The sequence below is a fragment of the Clytia hemisphaerica genome, unplaced genomic scaffold (assembly GCF_902728285.1).
Source record: "Clytia hemisphaerica strain Z4C2 unplaced genomic scaffold, Clytia hemisphaerica genome assembly, whole genome shotgun sequence".
Taxonomy (NCBI): Eukaryota; Metazoa; Cnidaria; class Hydrozoa; order Leptothecata; family Clytiidae; genus Clytia; species Clytia hemisphaerica.
In genome coordinates, this window is record NW_027104433.1 from 454992 (window position 1) to 471840 (window position 16849).

General features: G+C 35.2%; 1 protein-coding gene across 1 annotated transcript in view; it reads right to left on the reverse strand.

Moving 5' to 3' along the window:
• The window catches only part of LOC136820653 (dynein axonemal assembly factor 5-like), a 37021-nt gene that overhangs the window by 17656 nt on the left and 2516 nt on the right, over positions 1–16849 (reverse strand). Inside the window, exons 2-14 of the mRNA XM_067076849.1 lie at positions 11575–11789; positions 11254–11361; positions 10696–10822; positions 10212–10346; positions 9523–9671; positions 8977–9073; positions 8001–8088; positions 5427–5539; positions 4895–5017; positions 3986–4162; positions 2770–2961; positions 2173–2271; positions 338–495 (exon numbers count right to left, since the gene is read on the reverse strand). Coding sequence (XP_066932950.1) covers positions 338–495; positions 2173–2271; positions 2770–2961; positions 3986–4162; positions 4895–5017; positions 5427–5539; positions 8001–8088; positions 8977–9073; positions 9523–9671; positions 10212–10346; positions 10696–10822; positions 11254–11361; positions 11575–11789 — 1781 coding nt within the window. The remainder of the gene's footprint in view (positions 1–337; positions 496–2172; positions 2272–2769; positions 2962–3985; positions 4163–4894; positions 5018–5426; positions 5540–8000; positions 8089–8976; positions 9074–9522; positions 9672–10211; positions 10347–10695; positions 10823–11253; positions 11362–11574; positions 11790–16849) is intronic.

A 16849-nucleotide genomic window follows, 5' to 3' on the forward strand; every position in this document is an offset into this window, starting at 1 on the left:
GAACTTCAAGCGACTGTCTTTCTTTGTGTGTTTTAGTCAGAGAATTTTTGTAATATATTTTTTTGGAAAACGGTTATGGAATACAGAAGAATATGTAAGAAATGGACAAGGAAAGGTGAAGTTATGGTAATTATCACCATGTTCACAATTCTGAGGACGAATTGAAAATTTCAAATGACTTCATGCTTCTTTTCAAGGTTTTTCTGTTACCTGAAAGTGTGACTAGTAGTTTTGGGCAATGACTCCTTGATGGAGGGCTGATATAGACTTTTTTGTTGATGTATATCTAGTTTATTTGACACCTAAGCTTGAAGAATTATGATTAGATACCACTTACTTTTGTCTCATCTCAGGGTCACGTGATGCATCTGAACATTGTACGAAAATCTCCAAAGCTGTCTGCAAAAATGAAACCAAGGCCATTTTCGATTCTGACAAAATTGCAATATAGAGATAGAATTCTGGTGATTGCCCAGTCCATTGCTTGCAGCTATCCTGATGGAGTAAAATTAAAGAATTTTTTACAGGGTGCCTTATCAAAAAAACTCCAAAACAATTAACAAGTGATACTTACATGAGGCCCCCCAGCAGACCTTCAATTCACGTAAATTTTTTTCCTAGATTCACGCATTCACGCAATTCTTTTTTAACCGCTGGGGCTTTTACATGAACCTCCCTTGCTAATCAACAGAAAACATTGAATTAAGAATATCCAAGAAATTATGAATAATCTCGAAAAAACCTCGAAAAACGAAAGTATTTTTTTTCGAAAATCGGATTCCGTCGCATTTCCGAATTACTACTTTTCTTCATTGTGCAAAAAAATCATCGAAAGTCTGTCGAGTGTGACTCGAAAATAAAAGAAACCCGTTTTACGCCGGTATTTGACCGTTCCGGTAATTTTCAAGGAGTTTCAGGTTGAACAAGAAAAAGATTTCTAGAATAATTCAATGATGCAAAGTTTTGGGAATCAACATAAAATACCTTAAAGAAATAATTAAATGTAAAGTAAAGTAATTATGTAAAGAAATAATTAAATGGAATGAAAAATGTCACGGAAAAGTTTTAAAAGAACTTTCTTGGTCAGACTTAGAGTAGTGGGGGTAGACGTAATAAATTCAGCCATTCTTTCCCATATCTTTTAGCTATCTACAAAATTGGCACAAACCCTTTGGCGACTGTTGGTTTAAAGACTAAAGGCGTGTGCGGCACAAATATAGGTGCTTAAGAAAGATCCATACACTGTAGTTATTTTGTTACACGCCCTTGAAGGGCGGCGGCCGAGTTGAGTAGGTGGTGGAAATAAAAGCAGTCAAGTCTGCGGGGAACTGCATGGATTGATGGAAAAGTGCCCGGCGGTAAACTTCAACTTTCGATTTATGTATACAAAAAGGAAAGAAAGAGTCCCGATACCGCTCGGAGAGAAAGAACGCAAGGCAAGGCGGGGGGACAAAAACTTCACTCGAAGCACCCAGCGTGATCTTCAAGTAAGCGATTCTTAAATATCTCGGAACCAGCGCTAACTTAGTTTTCTTAGGGTGGGTTTCTATGGCCCGATTAGGCCTGGATCGACCAAGTCAGACTGAGTTCAAACCATGTCAAGTTACGAGGCTGATAAAAGATAAGCAAATCTTTTCAGCGTGCAACTAATGGCTTGCATGGACTATATACCCTCTTAGCAAAAAGATCTGCGCATTTGTACACAACAATCTTGTATGTGACTTGAAGTGTAGCGTGAAATGTAGCTGGGTCGTCTCATGGTTTCTGTAACCGTGGCGATAGTTTTTATTTTAACTCTTTCAAATTTTTAATTATTCCTTAAGATGATTCACGATAATATTAAAAACTATACAGCGGAGTTTTCATAGCTCCAACACGAACGGGGGACAAAAATTTGTTTGAATTATGAAAATTTCGAGTTATGGATATAAGTTTATAAATCCTTGTTAACTGAAGACTTGTTCGAGTTAAGGTGATGTTCGAGCTAATGAGGTTCGAGTTATAAAAATTCATACTGTTTCGTTTCCATTCCGTTACCATTGGGATACTTTTGTAAAGACAAGAGAGTATGTCAATAACCGGAAGACGTTTTCTCATTCCCCGTGAAGAATGTATTAATTTTGCCGATTTATTCAGAGAAAATAAAACAAACGGAATAAAGAAACGTAATACCTTCAATTCCATTGTCAGTTCTGATCCAAACATATTGAAAAGATCATCAGATGACGTCATATTCAACTTCAAACTTAACTCGCCCAGTTGTGATTTAACCTTCGAAAATAAGAAAATGAAAATGAAATCCTTGCAGTTGGGAAAATCGACATATTTTCTTCTTTGTGTAGCCCATTCTATCCAGTTGTATAAAAAAATCATCAAAAATTTCCTTCTTGATGGAACGAGCCAACCCATAGACTAGCATCGCGTCAGTTTCATTTTGTTTCTCTACTTCTACTCTAACGTCCCGATTGGTAGGGTGGTCGAATTGTTTTCAAAATCTAATAAACGAAGGGTTCTCAATAAAAGGGGGGGCGATATTGTACCTCGAACACTCCCCAAAATAATGTAATTATAAAAGCTAAAAACCTGGTCAGATCTACCCCAGTGGAAGACTCGATAGAAAAATTGCCAAAAATGGCCTAATTTCAGGCATAATTTTCATCTCCCCTGAAATTTTAAATTTTCCATAACCACCTCGATGGATTTCGAAACTTCACCGGGTCACTGGGACAGGAAAGTATCCGCTCTTTTAAATTCAAAAATAGTTTTTACCTGATTCTTAACTTCTCCATTACAAGCTAATGACGTCACATTGAGGAGTACTTTGAAAAGGTCTTTGCTGAACTCTGAGTGGTTTATCCCATTCTTTGCGATGATTTGATTGGTGCACTCCAGAAGGCTTTCTTGACATGATTGGTCGATCGTGCTGCTGATCTCAGGACTGCTCAAAGTCTTGCAAACCCTCTATGTTACAAATTAATAATTTCATGCGGTTGTTGGTAAAGCTACTTTAATGGGATAAATTTTCGCGGGGATTTCGTGGATTTGGGTGTCAACCGTAAAAATTAAAAAACAAAGGAAATCTTGATAGGTCTTGTCCGGGAAATATTTTTAAGAAAATTTCAAATAGCTACAGTACTTTGAAAATGTTTACTGGCATCAAAGAAGCCATTTTTCGACAACCAGCATGCATAATTATTTGGCGTAAAAAAATTTTGAAAATATTGTCTCCCAAAAGGATCATTCGCGAAATTAAGTCCCCGCGACGAGTTCTTAAAATTTCGCGGATGAGCTCAACCGGCGAAATTTAATCCCCGCGAAAATTTATCCCATATACAAGTAATGATCAAGTAACTGTCGAACGTGCTAACCGCACTGGCTCAACTTCAGTATCTTTTAAAATTCTTGTAGGCCAAATTCTAAACATAAGAAATAAAAATATAAAAAAATCAAAAAAGAACTCGTGAATACGCCCCTAAGAATCAAAATTTTGAAAAAATGAAAAAAATACCCCCAGTTATTCACCCAAGGAACAAGTATGCAAAATTTCAGCCGAATCGGACCATTTTTGAAGTCTCCAGCGTGCCCCAAAGTTTTTAGCCCCGTTTTGAGGTTAAAACTCGTGACCACGTCCCTAAAAATCAAGAGTTTGAAAAAACCAAGGAACAAGTACGCAAAAGTTCAGCCAAATCGGAACATTTTTGAAGTTTTTAGCGTGCCCCAAAGTTTTTAGCCTCGTTTTTAGGCTAAACAGTGGTAGTATTCGAGTATAGTATTCGAGTACTTCCATCTTTTGATTTTTACCATTGCTTTTGTCGGCTTTTTTTTGTTAATTTGTTTTTTTTCCGTGGATTGTGTTTGCTAGTTTTTTGGGTTCAGCCGTCATACATTTCCTTTTAGAAAAGTGGATTTGCTCTTCATCAACAGATCATCTGTATTGCTTTTTTAAAGTTCCATAAAAAAGGAATATCATTGTCGCTAAACTTACGGTTATTTCGTCACCAATCAAACGATAATTAGCCTTCTTCACAAAACAAGACAGGATACGTAGTGTACGTGAGATTGATTTCGGTGATAGAGTAACTGATTCTAGGTGAGGTATGATAAGGTTCATATACACGCGTGGTTCAACAAACAATCCAACCAGTTCAGCAGTCTTCAGTACCTGGACATGGAAAATGAGTTGGTCGCAAATTGAAACAAAGTAGAGGGCAAGGCAACTTCTAGATTCTAGGCTTAGCAAGTGCAGTGTATTGATTAGCGTAAATATGTACTTGAGGCGGTGAACCGAACTTTTCGAACCGCGAAATGTAATTTCTTTTGTACCTTGCACCGGCCAAATTCGCCGTTCGCCGGGCCTTAATAAGACCTCTGACAACCCCTTAAGTAAGTAAAGTAAGTCTACGACCGTAGTCGAATGCGACCCGAAGGCTACTCTTTCGATTCGATAGCTATCTAACCGAAGGTAGGTAAGGACGCCACTCTTTCTCCCTGGATTGCTCCACATACCCTTGATCCTCATCTTAATTACTGAGCATTTCGGTTCCGGTTCAAAGACACAAAAGAATTAAGAAAAAAAAAAAAAAAAATACAGTCGACTCTCTCTAATTCGAACCTCTGTAATTCGAAATAAAGCATCGGTCCTTTCATCTGGAATCTGCGGTATAAAGTACTCCTGATTCGAATGCTTATCTGACTCGAAGAAGATTCGCTGTCTCTTTGGTTGATAGTCCAGGAGCTGGGGAGGTTAACTATGACAGTCGTAGAGGCACGTGCAAACATATATCATCATGTAGCACTGTGTCTGAAGTTTCCGATTTACTTGTTTGCTGTCCGAAATTTTCTTGTAGGTGGTCGAATAAGAGAGATTCAACAATAATGAAAAATGAAAACATACATGTTGAACGACTTCTTTTTCGTCGTCTTCAGCAGCTCTGTACAATCCTTGTGAAAGTAGTTCGATATTCATGGTCACGTGATCTTCACAGAAATACACCATGTGATACAGTAGGGATGCTGACTAAAGAAATGAGTAAAAATGATAACATTATTTATAATGGAGATGTCAGGAAATCATTTTGATGAAAGGCTAGACAGAGAGGTAGGTGATTATGTGACTAAAAAATATTCTTTTTTATGAAAAGGTGCGCTACTGCTAACAAAGCAAAATTTCTCGAAATTTGTGCTCGCGCAACTCGGACGGAGGAGAAAATTGATTTTTTTTCTTTAGTTGAAAAATTTTGATCGATGATGTTTTGACGAATCTCCTACCATTTCCTTGCACAGCATTTTAAAACAAAATGATTTTTGCACTTCAATAATAAACGAGTATCACACAAATGAAAAACCACGTTGTTGGTACTGGTGTAAACCTTCCTCAATCGATAACAAACTTTTCTTAATAGATACGAAAGTCAATAAAATAATACTTTGATTCTGGTAGAAGGCGTCCAATCAGTGATATCGTTAATAATGGCCGGAAGAATTTTGGAGAAATTTTGTTGGACCAATGCTCGACATCCTAAACTTGGTCTTTCATGATCTATGGATTAGACGATATGGACAATAAATGGATTTAATGAATCCTGTTAAAGCCATTGACCTTTCACATACAGTATATGGCCCCCAAAACGGAGACGGCCCCCAAAACGGAGGTTTTCATTAAAATGAAGATTCTGACTTGTAGATTTATCAGAATTAAACGATTTTTGTTTATTTTGAAGGAATGATGGTTATACTTAAAAATGAGCATGTTTTTGCTGGTTTGAGACAGATTCAAAATAACATATTTGCGTCTAAAGGAAATATTTTAACACCAAAATTAGATAAAAATTGCATATAACTCACTCTAGCTCCTTGGATATTGAAAATAAGTTATGAAAACGGGGTATAGGAAACTTTCTACACCTAATGCCGTTCAGAAAATGCAAATACATCTGTGACTTTAGAGGCTGGGTAAAAGATATAGCATCTTGAAGGTCAACCAGTATTTTGGAGCCCAAGAATCAGCATTGACAAAACCGAAAATTCTAAATATGAGAAAAAGAAAAAAATCTTGGAACTATCACCTTGAGTAAATAGTTTATAACAAAAAATTAACATTATATATATAAAATTTTTCGCTGAATCAGCAAAAATGGCAAATTCTGTCATTTTTTTGCAAAATATAGGATAAAAATATCTTTAAAGCTTAATATTTTCAGTTTCAGTTAAGCTTTTTTTCTAAAATTTTCAAAGCTTATTCCATACATGAATGGAACTATTTTCAAAATAGATTTGTTTTCGAAAACTTGATTAAGACGTTGTTAAATCAAAATTGTCATATTGAAAATTTCTAAATTTTCAGTTTGGACTTTGCAATATCGAAAATCTTGAAATATTTCATAAAAATCATAAATTTTACGTCCATCGGGTCGTAAATTTAAGGGAAAACACAATTAGGTTCATAGTTTTTCCTTCTATTACCACTGGGCTTAATAATTTGATTTTAGCTACACCTCCGTTTTGGGAACCCCAAACCTGCATTTTGACAACCAGGGGTATACTGTAAAAATTTTATCAAATAAATTTATGCCTAAAACCCTCTAAATCATATTTCAAAACTATGGTCAAAATTTTGTATTCATATCTTAAAGATATCGCGAGAAATCGCTAAAATTTCAAACCTCCGTTTTGGGGGCCATTAGAAAAAAGCTACCTATCTTTAAGCGATTGAAAAATATTGTTGAAATTGAAAATTTTGAAAAAGAACTTCCAGGAAATAAAGTAGAGATGTTAAAGGTTTTCATGCAGCAAAAATTTTTGTAAAATCTCTTTTCCTCTAGATTTGAGAGAAATTTCAAATTTGATCGCCGTTTTGGGGGCCTCATACTGTAGTTATAATGTATGTTGATTCAGCATATTGAAATAAATAGAATCTTTTGTAATGAATAATGAAAAATGTGGAGCAAGATTTTTTTCTTCCTTTTATTTACAAATTTGATAGAACTCTTTTATTATAATTTTGCTGACATCAGTTTCAGACGAGTCGGGTGTATATAACACCGTATAATTCCTTTAAAGGTGGATTTTATTTTGTGTGAATAAAACCCTGGTCTAGAGACGTGAATTTGCTAAGATATCTACAGATATACGAGAAACTATAAACTGTTACTCTGAGTTTTAACATGAGAATTACGAATTAGGACCTTAGGATCTCAGTATCTTAAAGCTCAAAAATGTTCCAATGAGGCTGAGGACATAGCGTGGAAGCAACTTCTCGCCCGAACTTTAAATTTTGAAAAACGTTAAGATACCCAAAAAATTGTAAATAAATATATTTTGACTGATTATAGAGAAAAATCAACTCGGTAATTTTAGTAGGGGAGCTCACCCCTAGTGTACTTGGTATTTTTCGTGGGAGGCAACCACATGTGATTAGTCCGAAAGAGGGAATTTTCTTGAGATGGGACCTGCGAATTAGTCCTGGTAAAAGCACTACAACCCCTCCCTTCCCCCAATTAGGTAAAACATTGATAATTTTAACGTCGAATTCAATGAAAACGGTTGACACCATCGGATACAACATGAAATTCTGAGCAAAAAAATACACTACTGTATGACAAGTCTTGCACTCAAATACAAAAAAACAGAAATGACAATTTAAAGTCCAAAATTCTGTTATGTTATAAATTATTTATATATTTGTTTGAGTACAAAACTTGTGGTAGTTTTTTTTGCTCAGAATTTTATGCTCCATCCTATAGTATTTTTAATTATTTTCGTTTAACTTAATTATGGAAAATTGCCAATACTTTACTACCTGTTTTGAGGGTTAGGAGATTTTTCCTGTAACGTCAGTCTTTTGGCCGTCAGTTCTTTTACCATAAAAACCTTTGACAGGCCTTATTCCCTGCTCAAAAGTCTGAAATTCCAATCACGTGCAGTTGCCTATGAATGGCGAATGAAAAGAGACTAGACAAATTAAAATCAGTTATAGTCATGGAAAGTGAGATTCATCATACCTAAGGCATCTTCAAAGTGTTTTTGTGTCAGATACTCTTTCTTTTCCTTGAAATCTTTTTCATTTTCTTCTTCGTATAACGCACCAGCCTGAAATGAATAAGATAATGAACAAAAGGAGTTCTCGAGAAAAGAAAATCCAGATAAAAAATGAAATTCAACTTAAAGATTCCTTCCATAGTCCTTAGTAGAACCTCCAAATTTTATGAGGCTACTTTTTTCAAAGTTAAGATATCTAGGTTTTAAATTTTTAGATACTGCTTGAAAACAATTAGAATTTCAACGTGAGGTACGTGCGAGGAACAAAAATCTGAGAGCAATGTTTTTCCTTAAAGATATTTTGTGGTCTTACTAAGGACTATAGAAAGAATTTTTGAGCTAAGTTTTACTTTTTATCTGGTTATCCCTTTAAAACGTAACACGTTGTTTGACATTGTTTTATCAACCTTATGTTACACAGCGATTGTTTTTAGTTTTTTCTTTATTTAGTTTGGTACATGGATAACGACGTAAGCTGACCATGATGGACCCAATGAAAAGTTCGGGATTTCTGGAAATTAAAGAGTTGTACAAAAACACCTGTTCGGATTAGTTTAGTCCAGCTGGCAACGTTATTTGAATGTTAGATGGACGTTGTTTGAATGTTGTGTACCTTCTGGGTACGAGTTAAGGCTGGTCTCATCTTGTGCCCGCTGCGATCGTACTTTTTCGAGCAAAGCTTCCACGCTATTGGTCAAAAGAAAAATGAAACAATTCCACCGGCGCGATCTGACGTAACGGTTGAAATGTATTCAACCTTTTTTTTGAGCGCGCGCTACATTTTTATACTTCACGTAATCTTTATTCCAAGCAAAAAGGATTGAAGCCAAAAGGTGCGATCGAAGCGCGCACAAGCAGAGACCAGCCTTAATTCCCTTGAGAAATGTTTCCACGTGGTAGAAGAATTGATTTCACACTTAAAAACGAGTGGACAATCACCTGTTTAAACCATGTTTGACTTTTATTGACAATATCTGGTAATTCATCTGAGAAACCACTCAACAACAATGGTAAAAGTTTGGAAAAGAAAGAATATCTAAAAAGAAAGAAAATAAAGCTTTTTTTAAAAGAATTAAAAACTCATACAGCTGACCTTTTAAATGAACAAAATTTTCATATATTGAATTCACTCCAAAAAATAACACTAAAGTCTGACTTGATGTAATATAATCTGCAGCACAGACAAAAAAGTCTGTGATTTTTAAGCTGAATTTTATTCTTCTTCGTTTTCCAATTTCTTTCATTCTGATTTTCTATTTGAAAACAATCCACTCCTGATTATCTTTTCGATAAGCACAATACCACTAGATTTAAAAAGTGACAGCCTTTTTGTCTGTTTCTGCTGTAGATTATTTTGAGATTTGAGATAGACTTTATATGTAATCTTACCGTACTGTAATAAGAGTTTCTATTTAGTGGCTTAAAAGTCAAGCATGCGAAATAAAAAGTTTAACAAGGCATGAGAACGATTCTAAAAGATTGTACCGATCTCTGAGTTCTAGTAACCATCTCCCAACCACATTAACCACAGCTAACCGTACCACACCAGAATGATCGAACGTTCTCTGTGCCAAATGTGTAAACACCTCATCAACAGCTTTTCCACTTGTACCCAGTATTGTGATTCCTATGGTCTGACGATAATCAAAATTTTAGTACATAGCAGGAATTTCGTGGCTGGGTAGCTCAGTTGGTAGAGCATTCAATATACAATTTTATCATCTCCGGTCAACGACAACTCATCATCGAATGAGTAGCTTGGATCGGGTAATCTGATCTAGGCGATAAGTAACTGGGAACTGAGAGTAGCTGAGGCGGTTCAGTTTTTCAGCTATCTCAGGTCTAGCGCAGATAGAAAGGGGATAAGCTCCGCCGATAACCATCATAATGAATGGATATGAGCCATCCGGATAATTCATGATGGGTCTTACTCCCGAAGGAGTAGGAATCACAGTGCTGACATACACTGCGACTTGACAGAAGCAAAGGTATATTCACTTGCTAAAGCGAATCATAGTGACACGGTGGGTATCGAACTCGGACATCCCAGACGGGAGACAAAGATGATAACCACTATACCACTACACCTAGTGAATATGTATAGTTAAAATTCCTTAGCATAAATTTTGAAAATAATTTAAACTAAACTAAACGTTATTAAACAAAACAATTACCTCTATCATTGCTGTCCGTACTTTATTGTGTTGATGAGAAAGACTCTTTAAAAGAGGTTTAATTAATGACTCTCCTTGCATGTAAAAAGGTTGCGGTGACACTTCATACAGTCTTCGAACACACTGACAGCTTTCCTGATTGGTGTTTAAGAAAAAGGGTAAAAATAATATTTGTTAGAAAGTTTCGGTGATGAGAGATTGAAGAAGAGCATTTTATGCATTTCAAAACTAATATTCTTTTAATAATTATTTCATGTTCTTTTTTATGAAAGATTAAAAAAAAACTTTATTTAAAAAGCTTATAATTATAATGGTTAATATATAAAAAGACTCTTTCTTTCGCACGTTTCGAAGACTGCTATCTAGACTCACAGTCTAGTATTTAGGTCTCCAAGGATCAGATCACAAATTAGATTAGATTAGATCCTAATTTCACAACATAATATCTATCACTTTTGATGAATACAGTATACATATTACAAACCTTCCGAACGTCAGGGAAAGAATCAACAAGAGTTTTCTGTAGAATGTTCACATGGTCATCGATGAAAGCAGCTGTTTGCTCACCAGCCAAATCGATCAAGTTTCGAAGTGTTTCGACCAAAAGTAACCTAAGAAGTGATATGATACAAGATTTTGGGTGATATGCCAGTCTCGCGACAGTTGAAAAAGGAGATTCTTTACTTCATAAGGAGTAGGACCTATTCCCCAACATGGATGGCTCATATCATATTATCATCGACTTTGAATAAAAATGTTAGGGATAGTAAAAACTCTTGGTTGCAATAGGCTCACATGAAAGTTTCGAAAAGATTTAAGGGATTTCTTTAAAATATCAGGGATTATTCTACGCACTATATTATGTCTGAATCCTGGAAGTGTCCGCAAATCCCCAGCTTCATTGATGCACAGCTTTGATGATCAGATAAGAAACTGAATGTGAATTTACAAAATCGACCCCAGCTCGAAGTGCTTAGCAAAATCACTGAATATCCAGGCTTAATACAAGTTTCTTCACCCTTTCCTTAAAATGTTTTTTTACCTTATTTCTTCAGTGGGCTCAGGCTCTTCATCAGCAGTCAATCGTTGTTTTATAGTTGGAATAATATATGCATGGTAGTTGTCTAATCCGTTTAAAACTGTCAAGAATCTGAGGAAAAATCCAAAAATGGTTATTATTAGAGCTTTTGGAAAATATAATTTCCCATGGAAAGAGTTCTTGTAAGTACATGGGCTTTGAAATTAGAAACATTGTGTGGGGAAGTAGTTTTTTTGGTTTTGTTTTTCAAATTTATTATCTCAAAACTATCATACACAACTTAAATCATGCTTATTATTGCTATAATTATAGGTCCAAACTTACTTTGTGGCTAGTTTAATCGCAGTTTCCCTAGTCCTATCAACTGGATCACTGAACAGCTTCAAGACATCTTTATAAATTTGGTCAAATATTGTTTTCAAAACTTCTACATCAGGCTTTGGTTTTTTTTCGAATGTTTCTTTACCAATCTTCTCCAGTGCACGCCTTCTTGCGATTTTATTCTGGTCTGACAAAGAGTGAAAATCTCTTCGCAGTGCCTAAAGAAGATAGAAAACAAAGAGGATGAACATTTGGTGTACAGCAAAAATCAATGGTGAAAACAATACGGAGATTTGCTGAAGTTTGAGTGACCTACTTAATAGAGTACAATAACAAGTTGAATACTAAAAAGTATTGTTCATTTTAGTTTTATTAGTTTTAAAGTTCATGGTACTGTTTAATAATTGTTTCAAAATTATATGTATATTTGTGAAGAAATAAGAATTCCTGTCCAACTATATTCACTCAGGAGATTTGGGTGGCAGAGCAGCATATGCATTTAGTCCTTATTTGGACTCGTCAGCACTGCATACTGTATCCTTGCTGGTCGGATCGAATTGCCTAGCATCTCACACCATAAAACCAATTGTGGCGCAGACTGAGAGAATTAGTATACAGAAGGGAAATTATTCCATACGGAAATTATTATTTATAGCCAAGTCCTCACCAATCTAGGAAACAGGTTGCATCCCTTAGAGTTGAAGCAAGCATCTATTTAATGGGAATATGCTGGCCTGTTTAGCTAACACATTAATCATTTTAAATGCTTATGTAACATTTCTACTCAAATACAGTCTAATAAGTTATGTTCAATTTGCTTAAGGATTCTTCAAAGCTTCTTTGCCACTTTTGCTTACTTTAGCCTATCTATACATAAGATATTGGGTTGTTAAACTTCATTGGTCATTTGATTGTTGTCATATGATATGGGAAAAGTTTTAGAGTTTTCTAAAATTTGATTAGCTTCTTCAGATATAACCTTTTGAAATGTAGAATTATTCTATTTCAATATAGTACCATCTACGGCTTTAACTTGGGACAATTTTGGTCAAACATGGGATTGTTGATGTCCGGCCTGTATTTTCACTTACTGTTAAATCACTTTGACAACAAATTTGTTTTGATACTTCAACCAAGTTTATCAATCAAAATCAAAGCATTTTAAAAGTACATAATTTGATGAAATAATTTTTAACAATTTAATCACACACATGCTACTTATTTTGTGCCCAAGATAGAATGATCCAAATCAGGGGTTTTACAATGATAACTTTTTTTTCTGAGAGATGCAAATAGAATATTAAATATTATTAAATTATTTATTCAAACATTTTCAGCACAAATTCAAATATAATGGCTGAATAAAAAACAAATGATGGCAGTTCTGTTTTTCCTCAAACCCCCAGGAAAAGTTTTTTGCCGACTTTGCTATTTTTCAAATCTCTGAAAATAACTCCCATAGGGATTCCAATACACAACCCAACTGGTTAATTTCGGAGCGGCTTCAAGAAGGTCAATGGCCGATAATTTAAAAATTTCTAATGAGTGTAATAGTAAAACTATTAATATAGTTTGCGTTTGCGTTTCGTGTTCCCAAACCAAATGCACGTGGCATACATAGAAAAAAAGCTAGAAGGATTCCGCCAACTGCTCTAACTTGTGACTATCTGACAAAACATGGGACGGCAATTCGGCCACTATTTCACCGAACCTCCACAGTCATTTGATTTGAGTTTATGAGCAGCATATTAAAAAATACACGATTTCTCTTTCGCACTGAGTAGGCTTTTAAATCATAATATGAAAAAATTTGTAGTGGAGCACGATGGAGCGTTTGACGTCACTTTCACGGCAAGTCACACACTTGTTATTTGTTAATCCCAACAGGCAATAGGCGGTTAGGTGGTGGGCGTCCTCTCATTTTGAATGAAAACAAAAAAGTTTAAAAGGGCGCACTGTGAAAGTTATCATGACATGTTATGACAGAAAGTATGATTGATAAACTTGGTGTAGTTATCAAAACAAATTTGTTGTCAAAGAGATTTAAGTAAGTGAAAATACAGGCCAGATATCATCAACAGTCCCATGTATTTGACCAATCATCCCAAGTTAGAGCAGTTGACGGTATACAGTATAGATTACTTTCTCTCAGCCATTAAAACAGTGTAGCTGGAACCTCGATATTCCAGGATTAGAAAAAGCTATACCTGTTATCTTTTTTCTTTAAAGAATCAACAAGCCATCGACATCCATAAATTACACACATTTCCTCAGAAACTTTTAAAATTATCTGCCATTATGACATTCTTGAAGCCGTTCCAAAATTAACCAATTGGGTTATGTATCGGAATTCCTATGGGAATTCTTTTCCGAGATTTGTAAAATAGCTAAGTCGGCAAAAAAACTTTTCTTGGGGGTTTGAGGAAAAAACAGAACTGCTATCATTTGTTTTTTATTCAACCATATACTTAAATTTGTGCTCAATAATACTTAAATAAATAAGTTAACAATATTCAATACACTATTTGTATCTCTCAGAAAATAAACACTTACAGAACGACATAGTTTATCATTGGGAATACCCCCGTATTTGGACCATTCTATCGTGGGCGTAAAATAGGGCGGAAACCAAGTGCAAGATTACCGCTTCATCTTTATTCGCCTGCGCGAGAACTAGCGCTAATAATTTTTTTCTTGCGCGCTCAAGGGGAAAAGGAAAGTGATTGATATCTTTGAAGGAAAAACGTCAGAAACAAACCCAAAGACCAAAAGATGTATAAATTTGTTGTTGAAAATCGATCCTGTGAAGATGAAAAAATTTCTGCTATGTGTTTTTTTCGGATCGCTGAAAAACTCTAATTTCGATCTTTCCTTAAGGTAAAGAGGTTGCGAGATTTGGGTTAGCGAGGCAAAAATCGCTAAAAAGCTGGTAAAATCGTAATCCTCAAAAATCTAAGTTCCAGCCTCACTGTCAGTATAGACTTAAACTTGTATATCAAGATTACGGGATTTCGAGTACGGGCCGATTTTACTTTCGTTTTGAGTGGTTTCATTTTCGATTTCAAGCCAACATCTTAGCAATGGGGTGCTCACCCATACATAGTTACAGGGGTTTGTGCAAAAAACTAAACATAGAAAGTTTTCCAAATCCCCCATTTCAATTATTGCAATTAAAAATGAAACTTTTCCATGTTTCACTTTTTTGCACCTATTCTTCAAAATGAAAATATTTAAGATTTTAAGTTCTTCTTTTATTCAATGATTTTTTACGGCACTTTGTTGACAATCTAACTCTCGCATCAAATTCTCGCTTTCTTCAGTAAATTGAAGATGAGAAAAAACCTAAGCTACGGATCACGGATTGAAACAAATGTATGAAGCCGGTGGAATTTTACAGCCGCCCGTAGTGCAAGGCACTGAAAGGCCACGGGTGCCAAAAAGAAGGGCCATTTGAAATGCGGCAACCTCATTGGTGGAAATTTGATAAACAGCTGCAAAGGAGCACTGGGAAGCAATCAGTAGAAGAGACCACTTTAGTTTTTGTTGCAGATTTCTATAAAAACTTCTCTCAGGGATTACTTGTCAATGTACATGTAAAGGGAAAGATAAAAGAGGTAAGACAAGCCTAGTTTCTAATCCTGATATAGGAGTTTAAGTTTAGACTGACTGTAAAAACGTGATAAATTATCTTGTCTGGAGGTAACTGTTGTTGAGTAATTAGTTATTCAATAGGTCGTTGCGTTCTCCAAAACAACTATTATAAAGAAGATTTCCCACTCACCTCACATCACAGTCAGCCAGACTGACAGAAAAAAATGGCCTGTAATAATATTTTGACCTAAATAGATAGATATATTTTTCCGTAAATAGTATATCCGGGAAATGTACATTTAAAAATGAGTTACGTTAAAAAAAAATTTCGTTTTACTGTACAGTAGGCATGTAAATAAATATTATATTTTGTTTTTTATGTTTTTCCGTATATATATACATGTTAAAATGTGAAAAAATAAAAATAAAACAACTATATATAAAGAAGTTGTCTGTTCTGTTTCCTGAGGAGTTAAATATATATACTCGAATCAACTAGAAAGAAATGGAAAGACTTCGATTTGAATATTCTTACAAGAACATCCCAATCCCTTTGGAGAGGAACTACAAAATTCAATTAATCGAAAAAGTTTATCAAGCGTATGCGTTGGAAAGCGAAATTTTTCGACCAAGCCGACAACGTAGATCCAGATCCCAGAAACTTACGGATTGAAGACGCAAAAATGTCCACCACAAATTCGAGAATTGATCCCATTCGAAAATGATCTTATTGAGCTGATTACCACTGTTAAATTCTGTTACCAGCATAACCAGTTCCAACAAAAGCTGAATGATGACATTCGCACAATCAACAACACAACAACAACGTTAACGTTTTCAGACAAAACGACTAACCTTCACAAACTTTCAAAAGCTGAATACAATAAGCTTTTGCACAATGCAATAACAAATCGGTATTGAAAAGAAATACAACGTTTCTTAATCTTTATGTATATTATTATATATATATTCCCAAACAGTGCAGGGGATAAAATCTCAAAAATAAATCCTTTCGGGTCTTGAATGGGCTATTCCATTTTTTAAACATACAGGGGTATTGACGAACTTTTCCAGGGGGGTGTGGGCCTTGATTTTCCATGTTCATTTTTCAGATTTTCCAAGGGGGTTATTAAAGGTTTCCAGGGGGCTCTCTCCTCATAAACTGACATCAATAGGCGGCTATCTAAAATATGTCCCGTTCGCGTCGCCCGACCGACCTTCAAAACATAAATCCCGAGTCGGACAAGTCGGGAAAAATGTCGGAAAAAGTTTTTGATAGCTAAGCACTTCTTTGAATCATCATTCGCTACGAGTTTTTATTTACTTAACCCACATTGAGTCCCGTTTGAGTTTTTTCATGTACCCTTATTGAGATTTTCAAGTCGAAATTCGGCGACGCGGTAGGGCCAATAACCCCGAGAGCCGAAAATAAGGTCCGCTTTTAAAGGAATAGTGTATTGCTACGCAAATCAAAATATTATGGTCACGTGTCTGGAATTTGATTGGTCGAGCGCGATAAAAGTTTACAATTTGATTGGTCGAACGGGATTTTCACTTTCGTTTTCGTAATCTAAACAAACCGAAAAATACTTTGCGACATAAAAAAGTTTGGAGGGGAATGAAAAATCTTTCGTGTAATTTCTTCTGTCTTGTATCATACTTATACGAAGAAAATTTTCTGTTTTGC